The sequence below is a fragment of the Xiphophorus couchianus genome, chromosome 5, assembly GCF_001444195.1.
Source record: "Xiphophorus couchianus chromosome 5, X_couchianus-1.0, whole genome shotgun sequence".
Taxonomy (NCBI): domain Eukaryota; kingdom Metazoa; phylum Chordata; class Actinopteri; order Cyprinodontiformes; family Poeciliidae; genus Xiphophorus; species Xiphophorus couchianus.
This window is the reverse complement of record NC_040232.1, coordinates 24,028,291-24,047,434: the sequence shown is the minus strand read 5'-3', so window position 1 is coordinate 24,047,434 and position 19,144 is coordinate 24,028,291. Positions and strand designations below refer to the sequence as shown.

General features: G+C 40.1%; 1 protein-coding gene across 4 annotated transcripts in view; it reads left to right on the top strand.

Moving 5' to 3' along the window:
• Positions 1-19,144, top strand: part of zfpm2a (zinc finger protein, FOG family member 2a) — a 168,443-nt gene that overhangs the window by 94,426 nt on the left and 54,873 nt on the right. For 3 of the 4 annotated variants that reach the window (XM_028017834.1, XM_028017831.1, XM_028017833.1), the window contains exon 5: positions 11,600-11,711. In XM_028017834.1, the coding sequence (XP_027873635.1) occupies positions 11,600-11,711 (112 nt within the window). The remainder of the gene's footprint in view (positions 1-11,599; positions 11,712-19,144) is intronic. The other variant, XM_028017832.1, reaches the window with a different exon arrangement.

The following is a 19,144-nucleotide window of genomic DNA, read 5'->3' as shown; positions in this document are numbered from 1 at the left end:
ACCCCTGCTGGTAGACCTTGATAAGTCCTCCCTGTCCCCTAACCTTGCCTTAACGCCTTTGATTTTTCCAGCCTTGTTGGCTCGGGGTCAACCAAAGACAAAGGCCCAGTCCAAATGTCTCTAGATGGATGAACAACCAAGCAGAAGAAATCCAGTCTTCTGACAAAAAACAAAAAAAAAAAGAGGAAGTCCGCGACAGAGATAAGAAATCTGATCGTTGCTAAAGCCAGATGAAGGTCTGGAGAGTGTCTGTTCCCTCTCCTTGGTGGTCCAACAGCGCCTCATTAGATGGATTTGTGCGAGGCTGTCGAAGGAGGAATATTATACCACGGGTTTGTCTGCAGACTAATTGGGTAACAAAGACCGTTTCCAGCTCGAGAAACCCATCTTTTAACGGTGCGTGTGCTGAGCCTCTGATAAGAAAGTTCAAGTCTAATTCATTCGGCGAGGGCCAAGTTCACCATCTTTATCTTATTTACTTAACTCGGTGTAAATATTGCGAGGATTTTTATATGCAGCGGATTTAATAAGACCCCATTTCTCTGAAGTGCACGCAGGGATCAGACTATAGAAGGTGGCTAGGTGGTGCAGATATCAAACAGCTACTCGCCGGTTCTGTTCGTCGTTAGAAGGCAGTTCCAACTTTTCACGTTTCCTCTCTTTTGTCTTAACCTCCAGTCACGTTTCAATCTGTTGCACTTTAAACTGCAGTTAACTCGGTGCCATTTTGAACTCTTTGTCACATTGAAATGTATAAACTGGGGGTGAGTCTTCCGTAATATAAAAATCACACACACTAGATGCTTTTCTAAAGCATCCTGAAATTTCTAACTCCGCAAGTGAAGAGCAGGGAGTTCAAAAGAATATTAAAATCCAATACCTAAAGGGGGGCACCAAGGTTTATCTTAAGTCGGAGGCTTTATTCAAGCATCATGCCTTCTACTTTATTGTTTGTCTTTATTTACTGCCTCTGACTGATCCTAGTCTTCCATGCGTGGTTATGAGAGCAGGGATTTGTTGTGACCCCATTGACTGATTGGCTCCTGAGTTTCCATTTCTTCCTCTTTGAAGAAATCCCAAAGCCTGCGTGTTTATTCCAAGCAGGAGGAAAGAAAGAAAGGGGGGAAAAAAAGGGGATGATCTGTCCAGAGAATACGCCACCTGCCACCTTGACCCCCAGGGGCCATGGTAATATCCATGCAGGTGAACATTACCAACTTGGGGTTCTCTATTATGTTCTCCACACGCGGCTTCCTGCCGCTTGGGAGTCAGACTTGACTCGTGCGCCGAAGATCAAACAAGTTCTTCCCAAAAGGAATTGAAATGGGAAATTTGGAGTAATTCAAATAGTGAGTAGTGAAGCGACAGGGCTGTGTTTGGTCTCCCTGACCGAAGCCAAACACACTCTACATGTGGGTGTGTGTGTCCTCCGAGACATGATTAAGTCCTGGAGCACATGCATTACAAATATGGCTTTCACTTGTTTACGACTTCAAATAGTCGTCAGGACATAGGCGCTTTTAGATAGTTACAGCAATACACACGCCTTTGGTTGTAGAGTTTGCTTTCACAAAGGAAGGTGGGTATATTGAAACTGGATGCCTTAGGAAGGTGGAAATAAAATACAGTGAACATAAAAAGTTTGCACACCTCCGCTTTAGCTTAGCCAGGTTAGCCAGGTTTTTGTGGCGGAAAAAAGGAGGAGGGAACAATAGGTTTCCACCGTTTTAGTCTGGCGTATATTCTATACAGTTCAACGGAAAAACAAATCTGTTTGGAGGTAAATAATAAAAGAGACTGTGAAACTTTATTAAGCAACTTTTTTTTATTCAATTTCAGAATTCAGTCTTTGGAAGCATCTAGATCTGGTCACATTTTCCTGCTTTGCCTCGCTAAAGTTCTACAAATCTATCAGATTGCGACACCATTTCCTGTCCTCGTACGTCTTCAGGTGTTTTTATGTCCGATTTAGTTTAAGAATCGGCCATGGTTTCTCCAAAACTATACATTTTTTGTGTAGAGAGTTCATTTTGACAGATGCTAAGACATGCTGATTGTACTGGGTCCACTGGCAGATTATTTCACTTATAAATATTAAAGGAATTATTCATTTTAAACAAACTCCTATTTATTCCTGAACAGTTATTTGTAAGTTAGGTTTGTCTTATTTCATAAATATGAACATATGTGCACTAGAAACTGGACTTTTTGAGTTTTTGCAGCGCATCCTCCCAGATCAGCTTCCACCTAGGATTTCTGTCAGTTATGGAGAAACCTTATGTTGCCATCTTCTCATATTTTCACCAATTATTGACGACTCTCTTCACTCCCAGAATGGATCTTTTTCCAAGCCTCTCTCCTGACTGATACGTTTGTACAATGAGAGAACGTTTATCCTTTACTAATTTCTCTGCGAATACTGGCTCTAGCTAAAGTGTGTGAAAGAACAAATGAAAAATAAAGTCCTTCTAGGACAGCTGAACTTTAATTCAGATTAAACAAATTTCTCTGTAATTGATAGTCGCTGTGTTCCTAAGAAGAATGTGCTGCACACTATGCAACCAGGTTATTACATCTCCTTTTTTTTTTTTTGTCTTTTCCCAACATAGCAGATGTTTTTCAGTTGAAAAATGCATAATTTATCTTCTATTCATTTTTCAAACCTGGCATTCGGAGAGTTTTTATACTCTCTGTGTAGTTATTTCAATAGTTCAACTTAATGGAAAGTAAATGTAGGAGAGTGAAGAAAGAAGGGGGTTCATTACCTTTTAAATAAGCTGTTAGGGTTTAAAGTCACTTCTCCAGTTCAGTTGGTGCCTGATTCAAGACGACATAATGTTGGGCTGTGCTATTTACAATTAAGCACCGCTTCTTAATCAACAACCCAAACAGCCTGTCATCAGTCCGCTTCATTACGCTACGAGGGGGAAAAAAAAAAAAAACTCGTCCCAACATACAGAAAACGCACCACGCCACCCGTAGTCGCCACAAATACAAGCACTGTGTGCATTTCAATAGAGCGAAATAAGCAATAGCGAATGCAGCACATGAACTTTGATGCTTACAGTCCAGTCAGCAGGATAAAAGGTGATTTAAATGAGAAAATATTTACCGCTCATAGCGGCACCATGATAGCAGCAGCCAAATAAAGGCACATGTGATGGGTGTCCCTTTAAAGATTCCGGGAACAGCGGTGACTCTCTCTCAGTTTAATCGATTTTAAAATGAAAAGTCAATTTAACAAAGTTGAAAAGGGAAAGATGGGGCTGAGGGAAGAAAGAAAGAGAGAGAGAGAGAGATGGAGGAAGAGGGTAAGAAAAGGGGTAAGAGGGGGGGGAGCGAAAAAAACACATTCTCTTGCACTCAAGCAGTAAACTAACTGCCGCACAGAGCAGGCAGAGATTTCAGCTGAATTATCTCCCACCTCACATTTGCTCTTAGGCAAGCAGTTTAAAAAGCCAAGCGATTGAGCCAGTGATCCAATTTGAAATGCAGAAATGATTAGAGCAGCTTGCCTCATTTCATATCGAAAATTCTCTGATTTATGACAGGGCACCAGCCAAGATCTATCTCTGAAGGGAATTAGTGTGCGATTCCTGCATATTTCTGTTATTTAGTCTCCCCAATAGCAGATGCTCTAGCCTTAGAAAGAGGAAGAGAGGTAGCGAGGGAGGTGGGGGGGGGTGGAGAAAAACGGGACGAAGGCAGAGCGTAGCTATCTTTTCATTTCGGCAGATGTATCCACTGTCGTTTAAAAATAAAAGAAAAAGAAAAGAGGAGGAAGTGACTCAAAGGAAGACTTGAGAAAAACGGAGGCAGGCATTTTGCCACTGTAGTTAGGATGTTGTTATTTCAGAAACCTAGTTAGGATTTACACACAACTTGGATTGCGGTAGAGCACAGACTACAGGGTTGGCCTAGCTTTTTTTTTCTTTTTTTTTATTTGAGAAAAAAAAAGACCTCTGCAATTCATCCATCCTTGAGGCTAAAGAAAATATTAATACGCAGAGCGATAACAAGGGCTAGAGGAAAATCTCCCTTAATGAAATTTCCAGTTGACCACATGCAATTTGTTTCATCGCACTGAACAACTAATTGCAACGGACGTTATCAAGGTGTGAGTGTGCTGTCTGCTGTAAACTGACTGGTAGAACAGGTACAAATCCTTTATCCTCTCTCCCATGTTAGAAACAGAAAACATAGAAACTAGACATTCCTCATACATCGCTCTGTGTGTGTGTGTGTGTGTGTGTGTGTTCTTGTTCATCTCTAAAACAGGACTTGAGTGTCGCAACATGGCAACAATAACATCATTAATCATTTTTACAGTAAAATCACAGACACGACTATCATTTTTTATTTTTGCTAAATATTGCCATCTGTTGACATCTTTTACAGCAGTTCATATTAATTACATGCACTGTCATACCTAAAGTGTAATTCACTTAACAGGTGATATACAGCACAGACATTTTGTGTCAAGATCATCGAGTGCAAATTCATCTCAGGTTATCAGCTTAACTTCAGCAGAATGTTATTAAGAATATTGTTATTAGTTTCAGTAAGAAACGGTTTTCATAATTTCATAACAGATATTGGCAGACATTTACGCACACATATTGTCTGAAGTGTTACTTTTTGTAATTTGTAATTTCAAAGTAATTCGAGCTGTTTATTGTAAACAGCTCAAATTAGTCTTGAGACATTTTAAGTTTAGAGAGCATTTTATTTGCGTAAATCTCTTATTGTGAAGGTCTGAAGGAAGGTAGGTGTCTTAATGCAAAATCAATGTTTCTTTGCTTCTGGATTTAAGAAGTTCTCAGATCAAATGACACTTTTTCAAATAAACAACGGGTGATATATCTTGCACTCATGTCTGAGGATGTTGTCATTCTTACTCTTCTGTAAAAACAGCACATGTCGCAATGGATGCTAGTTTTATTTAATTTTTATCTACACACATTGTGACCAATTCTCAATTCACTTTGGTGTTGAGGTCTGTTAGCAACTTTTAAGAACTTTCGAGACTTAAGGACACCCAATAGCTTTTGTCCTTCCTGACGACGTGTCAACACTCCTGTCAGTCCAGCTGCATAGTGGGAAACAATTTAAACTGACAAAGTAAATCATTTTGAAGACTGTAGATATCCAGCTAGCTTACTTAGCATTAGCCGCTAGGCCTTTAATGGCTGAGTTCCCATGTTACAGGGAAAACAAATTATCTTTAAAAAACCTTACTTGTGCAAATACAAAGTCATTTTTATGTTTATAAGCTAAACATAAGGCTCCCACACCTGAGAACAGTCCCATGTTTTCAAGTGTTTTTAGTATTTGCATTTGCATTTGCATTTAGTTAGCCTCTGATCAGGCTTTCCCTGGCTGATATCAGTTTTTTTTTCCTTTTCAGCTCTGACCTGTTAGGTCCATTTATGTTTCTTTTTGTTATTTTCTTTTACTGTAACATGTGAAATAGACAATTTACTGCATGTTCTTGAATTGAGGCACTATCTTTAAATCCCAAAATTTGTCTTTAAGCTAAAAATAAAAATTCATGGGGTTGTGTAATGTGTCTATTGTCAGAAAACAGTTTTCTTAGTTTTGATTCATTTACTAAGTTTTGGCTTACTAAAACTTGGTAAATTGCTGAATTCGATGCTAATTCTTACCACTGTAATCTTTAAAACCAGTAACAGGGTATCATTCATTAAAGTCTTACATTTGTGTATCTAAAATTAAGACCTTGAAATGCCTTAAGTTCACCAAAGAAATGTTAGTTGTCATTAAATAAGTTAATCACAAGTCTTAAGTTTTGTCACAGCAGGACTTTTTAGTCTCATATTTTCCATGTAGTTAATTTTTTTCGCAGGACTTTTCTGTCAAGCAAATGTTTTAGTCGTGTGCAAACATCTTCATGATGGTCTTTGATTTGAGGCAGTTGAGGTTACCAGGAACTAGCTGCTTGCTTGCTTGCTAGCTAGCATTTTTTTTTTTTCAATCTACCATGGGAAAGTGGGTTGGCCCGCTTTTGTTGCCAACCCATAAAATGTTACGTGCTTTCTGCTAAAAATCTTAGCACTACTATGTAATATATCTAAATTTCTTTGTACATTTATCTCATGATAGATGTCCTAAATTTAATTCGTACTGGTCTTAAGAAGCCTTAAATGTGAGTTGGTGAAACCTGAGTTATTAGGTCAACCTTATGAAGGAAAATTATCTAAATAAATCTGATGAGTCTGATAAAGAGCATAGAGCCACAGTACACAGAATGTGTCCTTATGGATGATGCTATGATCTCAATTTTTTTTTTCTCCCAAAATAACACATTTTAGTGCTTCGCTGTCAAATTGAATCATATTGCCCTCCTCTTTCCGAGTCTTAGAATTTCCTACGTCAACACAGGACACATTTCACGACACGTTTAAATTTATTTAAGCCGGTCTTGTTTTTTATTAGAACAGTGCTGCGTTCACACCAGGTGGGAGCCGTAAGAATTCGGGGAATGTCTTGATATATTCAGACTGAGTGGTTTTGATCTCTCAGTTGTCTAAATCCTGCAGCTGTGGGATCAAGACGGATACAGTGCCAGGCGGTGACCTTGTTGGAGGGAAAGGGGGTCGGGGAGAGAGGTGCTTGTGATGAGGAAAATAATCATTCCCAACCGAGGTCCGTATCGATTTCACCTGCCCTGACCGTGAAGCGGTTTAAGAGTAGCCGGTGGTGGTGAAATGGTCAGCCGTGATATCATTAGCTCGTTGTTTACACGGGGAAACCGGGAGCGAGGAGGAGAAGGCTGAGTGTCACAAGCCACTTTCTTCTTCACCTCCTTCAGCTGATCAGAGGATCATGGTATCAAGGAGGGATTAGTAGCAACTTGGGATTTGTGTGATTGGTTAATTTATTGCAGTGATGGCAGGTCTTTCATCTATGGCAACATTTAATCAGCGCAGCCACAGAGGCTATTACAGGTTAGCTCCTTTCTGGAGTCAGACTGGATGTGCCATCAGCTCTATCACAATTCCCCCTGAAATTTCCAAATTATCTGGAACAGGCTTTAGCTCCTCAGTAATAAAAATTAGAACAGATTCCTGATAGAAGCTTTTTGCTCACACAGGGCCAATTATAAATAGTGCAGTCCTGGCTTGGAAGAAGGAAAAGAGGAAGAAGAAAAAAAGAAAGAAAGAGAAAAAATCCAGGTCTGAGAGATGTGCGCGGAAACTTATCGTTCAGCCCCGGCTCCGCTCTGATCCAAATCCGTGTGGCTGAAAATTTATATTAGATGTTATCACAGAGGCACCTAAGTCTTGAAAAATCAATGAAGGTTATCTTTTATGTTGCAGCAACTTGTGGAAATATTGATTTTCATTTTACAGCGAATTTGGAGCATCAGTTTGTAATCACTTCCTAGCTGACTACACTGTTTAGGTCACTGTATCTCTTACACAGGGGAGGGGAGGGGGGGACGGTAACGGAGCTCAGTGGGGAGAAAAAAAATACAAGAAGAGTATTGAAACCACTGGAGTGAAGGTGGAAGGTGGATAAACCAGAACAGAGTGCACAGAGATGGGAACTTGGAGGCTCCCGCAGCGATAACTGTTAGTTTGTTAAACTGATACTGAATGATAAGTGCAGCATTTACTCAGTTTAGAATTAATTAATCGTACTAAGAATAAAAATGATTGAATAAGGGCAAAAAAAAGTAACATTTGCAACTCTTTCACTGTGATACAAGTGTTAAATTTATAACTGTCTTGCTTGGGTCACATACCAGTATTACAATATTCATTGAATTTAAAAGTTATCATTTCAAGACCGCTTATATTTTTTTTATGTTCCAAGGGTTTAAAGTAGGTGCTTTGCCAAACTGCAATCACCAAATAGGAACTGGGCCAGAAGAACAAGCTGCTTCCATCAGCGGCTCTGGGCGGGTTTTTAAAGAACAAAAGCCAATCAAAATGTTGTCAGCTCAATGTTTAAACCTGCAGTTAATTTTGCTTTTGATTTTATCCAATCTGTTGTAGATTACTGTTGTATATTCGTCCCATAAGGTGGTGCTGTCTAGTAGTCGGAGGTATGCCCGGTTAGGACAAATGTAGCTCTAGTGTCTATTAAGCACCTACATTTATGTCTACTGTGTGTAATGTACTCAAATTAACAATCGTTAGTTAATGTGGGATTGTTTGACAACAAAGACACATTAGGTTTTTTTCATGTAACTTTAAACAAATGGTTAGATGGATGGACCACTGACCTAACCTGTTAACAAGCTTGTTGTACTCCTGCTACTGTAGAAAGAGCAGAATAAGCACTACTTGTAGACGACAAAATTAGGCATGCGTGCTACAGTCTGTGTATTAAAATTGAAAAATTAAAACAGAGGTATAATGCAAATTTGACTTTTTTTTCAGTTTTATATCATGTTATGACATCATTCCGTCATCAAAAATTGTTCATTTACGCATGTTTGAGAAATCTTAGAATCTCCCCTGGCAACCAGTCAGGGATGCCTAAACGCTTGTTCATACTACGCGCCGCCTATTTACCCAAAGTCCCACACTCAACCCAGTCACCCAAATGTTTCCATTTGCATTTGCAGACGCTCCGACGCCACGTCGTCATAATCCCAAATATGTCGCGTGCCTTCGTCTCTTTGTTTTGGTGGCACCTGCAGGCGTGGGTGTGCGTGTGTGTGTGTGCGTGTGTGTGTGCGTGCATCGCCCTTTTCAAAAGCACATATTTTAGCTATTTATTTTTATGTAAATCTGCATTTGGTGTGGAGGCGGAGAACGGGGAGGTGGGCGTTGGTGGTGGTTGCTGATAGGTTTCCAACAAAATGTAGCCAAAGGAAATAAAAGAAACTGATACCTAAATTAGAGAATTTCAAAAAGAAAAAAAGGAAAAAAAAGTTTTAGGAAAGGCGAATTTCTCTCAATAACAAGTGTGAAGATCTCCCATGAATGCAATAGATGGTGCAAGCAGCTGGAATATCATGAATTCCCGCAGGCGTGCAGAGATGGCAGAAGGGGCCCCTCTCACTGCCTGAATAAGAGATGGCTCCAGCCTGGAGATCTGAGAAAGGGTTAATCTGATTCCCATTTCAGATAGTCGTCCTGGCAACAATCGGCCGGTCTGCTCTGCTCCTTTGACAGGGGTGTGAGATTTTCAGGTTACAGAGATAGAAGACTTTATTGTGAGGCTAATTTGAAATGTGAAATTGTGGATGACTTAAATTACAGAGGTCCCCCCCCCCAACACACACACACACACACACACACACACACACACACACACACACACACACACACTCTCTCTTCTTTCTCTCTCTCTCATCTGCTGCCAGCACAGGATAAGAAGATGCCAGGAAGTATTAAGAATATCAACAGACACAATTTACTGTCTGTGTTTGATCAATTTGGCACTGTGTCTTGCCAACGCAGAGTTTTATATATATATGTATATATATATATATATATATATATATATATATATATATATATAGGTTTTGTTTTCTTACTGTTGTTTTTAATTTTGCACACAGATCAGATTGCTATCAGCTCCAGAAGCTCAGTTTGCTTTTTTTCTTTCTTCTTTTTGTAAATGATGCTCTTCAAATAGAGGGAAAGAAAAAAGAAATCTGTCCTCCAGCCTCCGACTCAACAGAGTTCATAGAAAGAGACACGGGTGGGTGGAGGAGTAGGAGGAGGAAGGGGGGTGGTGGGGGCACTGCGCTCATCTCTTGTGCATATCTGTGCCAATTCAGACCTTTAACATGCTCAAGTGACATTTGCATTTATCCTTGAAGGTTGTTGCCTTTTGCGGGGGAGAAGTAAGTGAAAAGCTCCGGAGAGGGCTGTGTTTTTTTTTTTCTCCTTGCATTAGTCAGATGGACAGTGTCCTGTCCCTGGCTCGCTCAGATGGAAAAAAGAGAAAGAAACAAAGTGTCAAGCTTGCACACCCAACCTATTTTTTTCTTAGCTAAACTATTTCTGTAGCGTCTCAATAAAGAGAGGGATGGGAAGGTAGCATGGTCAGAAAGTAGTGGCCTCAGATTTCTGACAATGTGGGCACCTTAGTGAGTTACAGTGCCTTGCAAAAGTATTCATACCCCTGGGACATAGTTATCAATTCAATTCAGCTGTACTTTGTTAATCCCAAATGGAAATTAAAAGTTGTGAATCATATAATCCACATTTTTATCAAAGCAGGAAGAATCTCCTGTAGCAGTCTGCATTACACCGGTTCCGAAGAAGCCTCTGACTGAATATATTTAGTCTGTTGTTTTCAGTCTGATGAAAATGATGCTCAGGGTTTGTCTTCCATCTTTGCACAATAATCTCCGGGGATCAATAGCAGATCCCTGGAGATCTGATTTAAAGAAGTGACTTTTTTCACTTTCGAAGTCGTTGCCAATTCAAGCCGTTTAGCAAATTAAAAAAAGCCGAGAAATGTCATGTGGGTTTGGATTCAGTGTCAGATGTAGGGTATCTGAGCCCCTACATTTGATTCAGGTGTGTTAGAACAGGACATGTTAAACTCATCTGCTTAGAATGACCTTGTCAAAGTCCAGATCTAGATCCATTAGTGAACTAGATGTTCTCTTCATCCAATATGACTAAGCTTGAGCTGTTTTGGAATTAAAAGTGATCGAAATATGTCTTGATTTGTGTCACTTTAAGTCTGCACACAAAGATTTTTCTCATTACATTGTAACAACATGCTGAAGTTCAAAAGGTACAAATATGTATGCAAGGCGCTGGGGAAACAGAACAGAGAAAGAATCTGGTGACACTGCACCATGGGAATGTATTACAGTGGACCTTGTTCTCTATCTCTATCGCTGTTAGATTTTTTTTTCTCTCCTTTTAGAAGAATAAAAGTCCACGTTTGACCTCTGACCAAGAAGAAAAACGACCTTACACGTTCAGAATAATTTTCCGGCATATTATAAAAACCCTAACCTCAATCGCCCTTTGAAATGGATACTGATTCTTTAAATTCTTCCACCGCTTGTTTCAGGAAATAGTGAGATCCTGGTGATAGCGCAGCACAATGTGCCCAAAGTTCACCGCAAAACACTCACTTCCTTCTCTCTGAAAGTCACCATCCTATTTATTTTCCTTCCGTTTTCTTTTTTTTTTGTGATTACTGGACACCTGGTGTATTCATCCTAATCTGGACCATCTGATGCTGGATCACCAAGTTCACTTTCTCCTTTTTGCTCTTCCTTTTGCAGCGATTTGTCATCATTCCAACCCATTCTGCAGCTTTTGTCTGGAGGCAGTCACACACACACACACACACACACACACACACACACACACACACACACACACACACACACACACACACACAAGCGCCTACGTGTATTTGTGGTTTATGTTACCAATGGGACACACCTTTCACACATACAGACATGCACATAAACATCCATGACTTTTACATTCTCCTCACTGGACTGAAGTTCCATGCTGTTTTAGCTCCTGAAATCGTCTCTTTATGGCCATTCAGGCAAGCCGAAAGCGTAACTCGGTGCTTATTAATATTTGTTTAATCACCAAAATAAGCAAATGATTAGTGTCTGTTATCTGTCCTTGACCAGAAGACGAAGAGCACGGTCCCGGTGGTGCTGAGCGCCGGCCCCAGGTGGCTTCTGGATGTGACTTGGCAGGGAGCAGAAGACAACAAAAACAACTGTGTGGTGTACAGCAAAGGTAAGCGAGCAAGCTCCGGCGTCCCGTTATCTCCCCTCACCTCGCCACGCCACAATCCTCAACTCGCCCTCTCCTCCCCCTCCTTCTCCCTCCTCTCTTTCTCGCTCTCCTCGCTCCTCAAAGTCGCAAACATTCACACATAATTGCATCAGCACAAGGACGCGTGCCGAGCCGCTTTTAGCGCCATATCTGCTTTTCTCATCCAAAAGGTCATTTATAATATCACTAAAACTCTGATTAGGAACTGAGAAACATCACTTGACATACAAAGTTAATGGTCTTTAAGATCTCACAAAGTAATTAATGCCCCTATTTTTTTTTCCCTCAGTTACACTAAGTGAATCACTATCATGGAGTAGATAGTGAGGAAAGCTTAAGAGGAGAAGGGTTCAGTTGCTCCCAGAGCAAAGCTGTACATCTAAGATAAATCAGAGACTTAAAAAGACAATACTAGTGAAGGACTCATATCAATGTGTTGAGAAAATGCAGCTATCTTTGATTTTTTTTATTTGTTTTTTACAAAAATAGGATGTATAAAATGCAAAAGCATTTAAATGTAACTATTTACAACTGTGCAGCAGAGATTAGGATGGAGAAGGTTCCTGGTCTGTGGGTTCGTTTTAACAATGCTGCTTCAAAACCGATAAAACGATCCATCATACCGGTTTAAAGGCCTTCTAATTATAAGGCAGAGAAAGTGACAGCTCCATGAAGGATGGAGTAATGCAGTGCTGCCCCTCCCCTACCTATTGCTGGGCACCTTCAGGCAGCTGGCCTCTGTGTTTCTCTCATATCTGACCAATTCAGGGGTTTTTTTAGAGTAGCAAAATGAAAAAACAGAACATTAGCTAGATGGTGCCTATTTAATGCTTTGCTTTAAATACAAGAGTTAGCAAACTACAAGCTATTTCAAAAAATCTGTTACATCAGACATTTCTAGTGTGAAATTTTTTCCTTAAAGCTGCAGTATGTACTTTTTATAAACAATGTTTATTTTATTATTATTATTATTTTTTTACATATTTTCATATTGTGACGGTATAACATCTTTTTGACTCTGTGTTTTCAGAAACAACCAATCAGAGCCAGGAGGAGGGTCTTAGTGCTTGTGCACATGCTGCTAAAGATGCTAATGGTGGAGAAAGAACTTATAATTGCAGGGAACCTGTTTATCTGCAGTCAACTGTGGACATGCTAACTTGCCTTAGCGATAACTGCGGGCTCTCTTGTGGGGAGCTAGCTGTAGCTTAGCAGAGAGTGAGGGCATGTGAAACGCATATATGAGCATGATTGACAGTTTGGTTGTTTCTGGCTGGGAATGGTGAGCCAGATTATTTTTCACAGATTGTGTGTGTGTCATGCAATACTGTCACGACATTGTGACAGTTGTAACAAATATGTAAAAAAAAACCTTGTTTCTAAAAATTATACACTGCAGCTTTAATACTGTAATAAAGTGAACTTGTACTCAATCTTATCATACAACATATTGTGCTGATGTCTTCTGGAAAAAATATTAAAAGCCTCTAAACCTCACTTCTCATGAAAGCAGGAGACTTCAGCAGATATAATAAAAGTGAGTCGTGACGGGCACTGAGCAGAAACACAGCACAGTAAATACGTAAATAAAGTTGAGCAACGGATCCCAAAGGGGCGAGGGAGAATAGGGGGCTCCATTTATCACTTTTCAAAAATGATTACCCCGTGACAATACCCCCAAAGCTGAAACGGAGCTTCTTCTCCCTCAAAGTGAATAAGTGGCAGGAGTGGGATTTGCAACCCGGATTTTCGGTCTCCCAATTCTCATCTACTAATCACTAGACTGCACTGGGGAGTTATCCTCTTAACCGGCTACTTAACTTTGTGCTCTTTATCACCGAATCATTAAAGTTTTGATAAGCTGTTAAAGAAGATTACACACTTCTTTTAAAAAATCTTCTAATCTTGGTGCACAGAGGCTGACTGTATGAAACAAAAAAAAAGGGCAATAACAAGATTTTTCACTTTTTTTTTTTTTTATCTTCTCCCCCAACAGCAGCAACTTCACAATTGTCAGCCTTTCGTACATGTATTCCAGAGATAAGATCGCTTACAATGCGGGCGAGCGCCATCACCGCGGTGGGGTATTGCTGGCAGTTCCTTTGTTTGTCACTTTTAGCTTGACCTTATTAAATTAAACACAATAAGATCTCCAGACGAGCCCTGGAGAGAGTCGTTCTGTGTTGTACCGTATGAGTTCATTACCCTAAATCCCTCCACAAGAATCAGAGCATGCTTGCCAACTGATAATGCTAAATGATCATGGAGAAAATGTTGAATGTAAAAAAATTAATTTAAGTCTCAGAATAGGGGTTGAAAAGCTTTTGTCGTCTTAAAGCATGTTTCAGGCAACTATTTATTGTCAATGTAAATGTATGTACTTATACCATGCTACACACTTTTTTTTAAGTTTACGACATTATAGTGAATAGAAAATAGGCTGTAAAATCATTTTTATACCATCTGAGATCAAATATTCTCAGAGTTGTAACTCTTTCCTCGACTCACAGAGCTCTGTAGTAATTTTTGCCAATAAGATTTAGATAAATTGACTTGACGTCGTTTTATTTTTATTTTTTTTCCTCCCCAAGATTTTTGCTCTTGGCTATCTCCCCCCCCACCCCCCCACCCCTACAAGGACTTGGAGTAAGTTCTGAAAGTGTTGAAGCGTTTGATGACGGCCAGGCGTTTGACTCTTGCATCCAGACTATGACGCCGCTCATTCTTCTCCATCGGCTTCTTTTACATATTTCAATCTATACGTCTTGTGCGGCCCCTCCGGAGGTGACATTGAAAAGTGAGTGCCGAAACTCTCAAATCTTTGTCGGGTTCAGTATTGAATTTTCACTTCAGTTTTGAAGTTGAGCTGGAATTGGGTTTTTCATATCGAGTGAAAGACCCAATTCCCCTCCCTCCTCAACTTAAGGAGGGGGTGGGGGAGGGGGACGCCTTCCCAGAAGTCTGACAGGAACTAACTTTATACCCGGATTGTTAATATCTTCACTCCGGTGCCGTTTCCCCTCTGTAGGCTGCTTCATTGCTCCCCGAGATGCGTTATTTATGGAAAACAGTGAATATCTAAATGCACAGTTTGCTTACAGAATGTGTTCTGGCTCACGTTTCACTGGTCGCGGTTTTCTTTAAGGCTGCCTGCAAAGATAGTAGCACTTCACTTTGGATGTTTGCCCGTGTGAGTCTTTGGGGAGAGAATATCTAAATAAAGAGCGGTGACTGGTTCGAGTGGCTCTGCCCTTGTGGCGGCCGCTCTGTCCTGGGATTTCCGTATTTCTTCTCAGTCTCTGTTCCAAGAACTTGTTGTATTGTGCAGAGATTTAGTGTGTTTTAACACATCGACATTGTCTATATTAAATCGATCTCTAGCCCTGATTTAAAGCTATAAATAGGCAATACACATAAAACACAAACTAAAAAATGTGTAATTGTCTGGGAATCTTGAAGAAATTCCTAGAAGCCCAAAGAGAAAGTAAAACAGAACTACAGATTTTGTGATTTAGAATAAATTAGTTAACTTTGTGCTGTTTCTTTATATTTCATTTATCAATATGTTTTCTCAAAGAAGCACCAATCAGAACTTTCAGCCAGATCCAGTGGCATCGCCTTTGTGTCGTCATAGTTACAGGATGTCTCATGGCAGATGAGGAGCGGATTTTGAGATGTATTTCTAAAAATATATATATGTTTTTTTAAACACCAGTGATTCTAAAGTTAGGAGAATAAAACCATGTCTGGAACACGTGGACCCCTGGTCCTTATCAAATATGAAACTATTGAACTCATCTTGATTTAAATCAACATAGTTCTAATCAGAACGTTCTACATTTAAACCCAGCCCATTTTTTTTACCTTGAATAAACCATATCCATATTTTAATAGACACCCAAAACATTTACAAATCCAATTTGTTTTCACTTTCAAACCCAATCTATCCTAAATTTAGCTAGGGGGCAGCTATTTCGATCCATTTTCAACCAGGAAGTTCTCTTTGGGATTTCCCGTTTTGTGCAGTTTCAACAGTCTGACCAAAGCTTCTTTCGGATGAACAGGCAAAGGCAAGCATTGAAACTATTTAAAGAATGCCCTAAATAGGGATTTAAAGAGATTTTTTTTTAGGTATTTGTACTCTTAACTGTTCCCTTTCTTCCAGCAAGGGGCAGCAAGAGCCCTGCAGTGGAAATAAGGAAAGGAGCAATATCTGGTTTTCCCAGGCTGTCAGCATGGCCCTGTTTGTTTTACATTAAACTCCCAGGAAGAGCCTTAGCAGCCAGCCATTACTAAAACTCTCAACTCCACCACTGCGCTAACTCATTATCGAGAAATCCACCTGGAACTCCCACAATGCTCTCTCCTCCACACTCCGACAGTTGCTTTGAACCTCAGAAGTTATAGGAACAGGCGGCAAGTCTGCAGAGTAATTATATGTTACAGTAACACTGGAGACCACGGAGAGAGAGAGAGGATGACAGACAGCAAGACAGAGAGAAACGGGTGGGGAATTTTTCTGTACAGATAAACAACAGGAATGATGAACACTGCAGCTGGAGAGGAGGGAAGACTTAACAGAGAAAGCAAATCCAGACATATTTTGATTTCTTTTTTTCTTATCATCTAACTCCTGCTGGTTGAGTACGTTAGCAGTTCAGATGCTGCAAATCTGTATGATTGGAGGGGGTTTTTTTAGCCTATTTAAGCAAAACCCTGATTTTGGTTTCAACCAAGCTGGTTTTATTTTAAAATGTAGCTATGAATGGTACCATAGTTAAGCCATAGCTAGCTGCAGTCTAGTTATGGTGGGCAACTAGGCTGTAGGCGGCTAGCTGCCTGGGAACTTAGCTCAACTGAATTTGGGCTAAATTTACAGGTCTTAAATCAGCTAATAATAAGTAGTTATACTTCTATGATTCTATGAAAAGCAAAACAACAAAAAAATCTATACAATAAACATGCTTACTTAGGAATTACTAAATTTAGCTCCACATTTAGTTCCACATTTTATCTCAAGTTTATGAAAATGAAGACGCATATAAAAAATTGCTGAAAAATAACATTTGAAACTTTGTTAGATTATTTTAGATAATCTTTACTTAATATTATACAGTTCTATTTGTACTTTTTTGTCTCTATATGTGGATAATACAGTGGAATCAGAGTGTTTTTACTGAGGGTTCTCTTCGCATTAGACTGTTACAGCAGTCTTTAGTGCTAAAATAAAACATATGTCTCAACTCACTGAGCCTTCATTGTGCCTATTGTTACCTGGCATCTGAATCCAGTGGAACCACATGTCCGTTGACTGTGAGCACATTATGTGGCGTTATTCAGAGGTCACCCAAACTTTTCAGCTGTAAGCCTCTTAAACCAGACCGCATCCGGATACAGCATGTCCACTCCGTCTCCAGAGCAACTCAGTCTATTATTGCTGCCGAAATTCACCAATGTGACGAATGTTCTACGTAAATCCAGACAGAGCAGAATTAGCTAACTCTGTCTTTGTGTAATATTATGTTCTCCAACTCATGTTCCCTCCCTTCGTTACCTCTGCAGACCTCTCAGACGTACGTTGAACTAGTGGGATCTATCTGACTTTTTTGGGGGGTGTTAATAACCATCCCTGCCACATCTGCTGTGAAAATGTCTATATTTTCTCATTCATTTCTGCTCTGCTCCCATGCAACATGCATACTGCATCAAACGGTGAAAGGAGGGGTGGAGGGGGGACTCTTACAGTTCAGCATTTAATTGTTCGGTTGAACCCCGGCTCTGTTGGAACGACTGCGGAGAATAGGAGGAGGTACGCGAGGTTATTATCTGTTATCTGGGAACATAGCGAAATAGTGTGACGGAATAATAACTAAACAACCGACACAATGTCAAAATTTCATTATCAGTGTATTAAAACAAAATTGTACCCTAAAGGAGTTCCCCCCACACCCCAGTCAGCCCCCCTCCGCCACAGCTCCAAGCAGCCGACTAATTATGTTTAATTAAAAGACAACAGAGATCAACAGAATCATTTTCATTTGGAAATTATTAATGATTCCACTGCAACAATAATTGATTGCAGTGAGCCACGCGATAACTTGGTACGGTCAGGCTGGAGTGAGCCGGGGATTGGGGGAGTACGGGGGATGTGAGGGGGGGAGGGGGCTGCTGTTGATTTAGGCTTTTTGGCACTCACTGCCTGAGAAACGAACGCCTTTTAACCGAGGTTTCTCAGGCAGGAGTTTAGAAGAAGTTTAAAAAGCTTCCTGAAATGAGGAGAACTAAAGCCAGTCTGTTTTGGGGGTTTTTTTGCATCTCATAAGCATAAAGCATATTTGCTCCCTTAGAGATTATTTTTAATTATGTTTTTTTGACACACTTAAATGTTACAGATTATAAAATACATTTTAACATCAAGTATAATCAAATTTTATGCAAAATAGAAAGACACTTCACCTATCTTGCCTACTGGTGTTGGTCAGAAGGACCGATGATGCAAAATTTGCAGCCTGGCTTCTGTCAGCCTTGGAACAGCTCGTGAGAAATCCAAAGCCTCAGAAATGTCCCTTTCCAGACATAGAGAGGTTCAGTATTTTATTTTGTGTTTGAATGTCTTTGCATCAGGGCATTAAGTGTTGCTTTTTGAGATATTTCAGCCTTCATTGTGGTCAGAATCCGCCAATTTGTAAATTTGGGTCGATATCGATATCCAATTTTAAGACTGCTGTTAACCAATATTCACCGATATTGTATTTATTTTCTTCTTACACTTTCGACACCAGGTCGAACTGATCACACCCCCTACATTTCTTTTCCGCTCCATTTAAAGACCCCACGACGTTGCGTTGTCACTATCATTGTCACATTCCCCCCTGACCCTCTTCTTCCACATGGTTCAGAAAGTGCAATTAGGAATCCTAATTGCACTTTCATTATTTACTTTATAAGGTAAAATGAATAACAAGGCATGATGGCGCTCAGTGCACAAAGCATAGAATTAGACTGAATAGATCCGCCTTTATGGATCAGGCACAATGTCACCGATTCCTGATCTACAATTTTTTTTCAATATTGGAACCAATACAGATGTTAGTATCGGATCGGTGCATCTATGGTAGCAATCACGTTTTCACACTGGGTCAGGTTGGTTTGGTAGCTTTTTTTTTTCTTATTGAGGGAAATCAGAAACCCACTGCATTTACTAAGGTTGTCCCTCGTCCTGCCATTTTTAAAAAACGTGAGAAGAGAAAATGAAAAAGCAAAAAGAAAAACAGAAGACGACTGTAAATGGACACTACTTTCTCACTTCACTACATACATACAGACTCCAGACGCTTCCCCTCCGTCAGCCTTCAGTGTGCATTGTGTCCTCCCACCATGCTGGCAGTTGCACC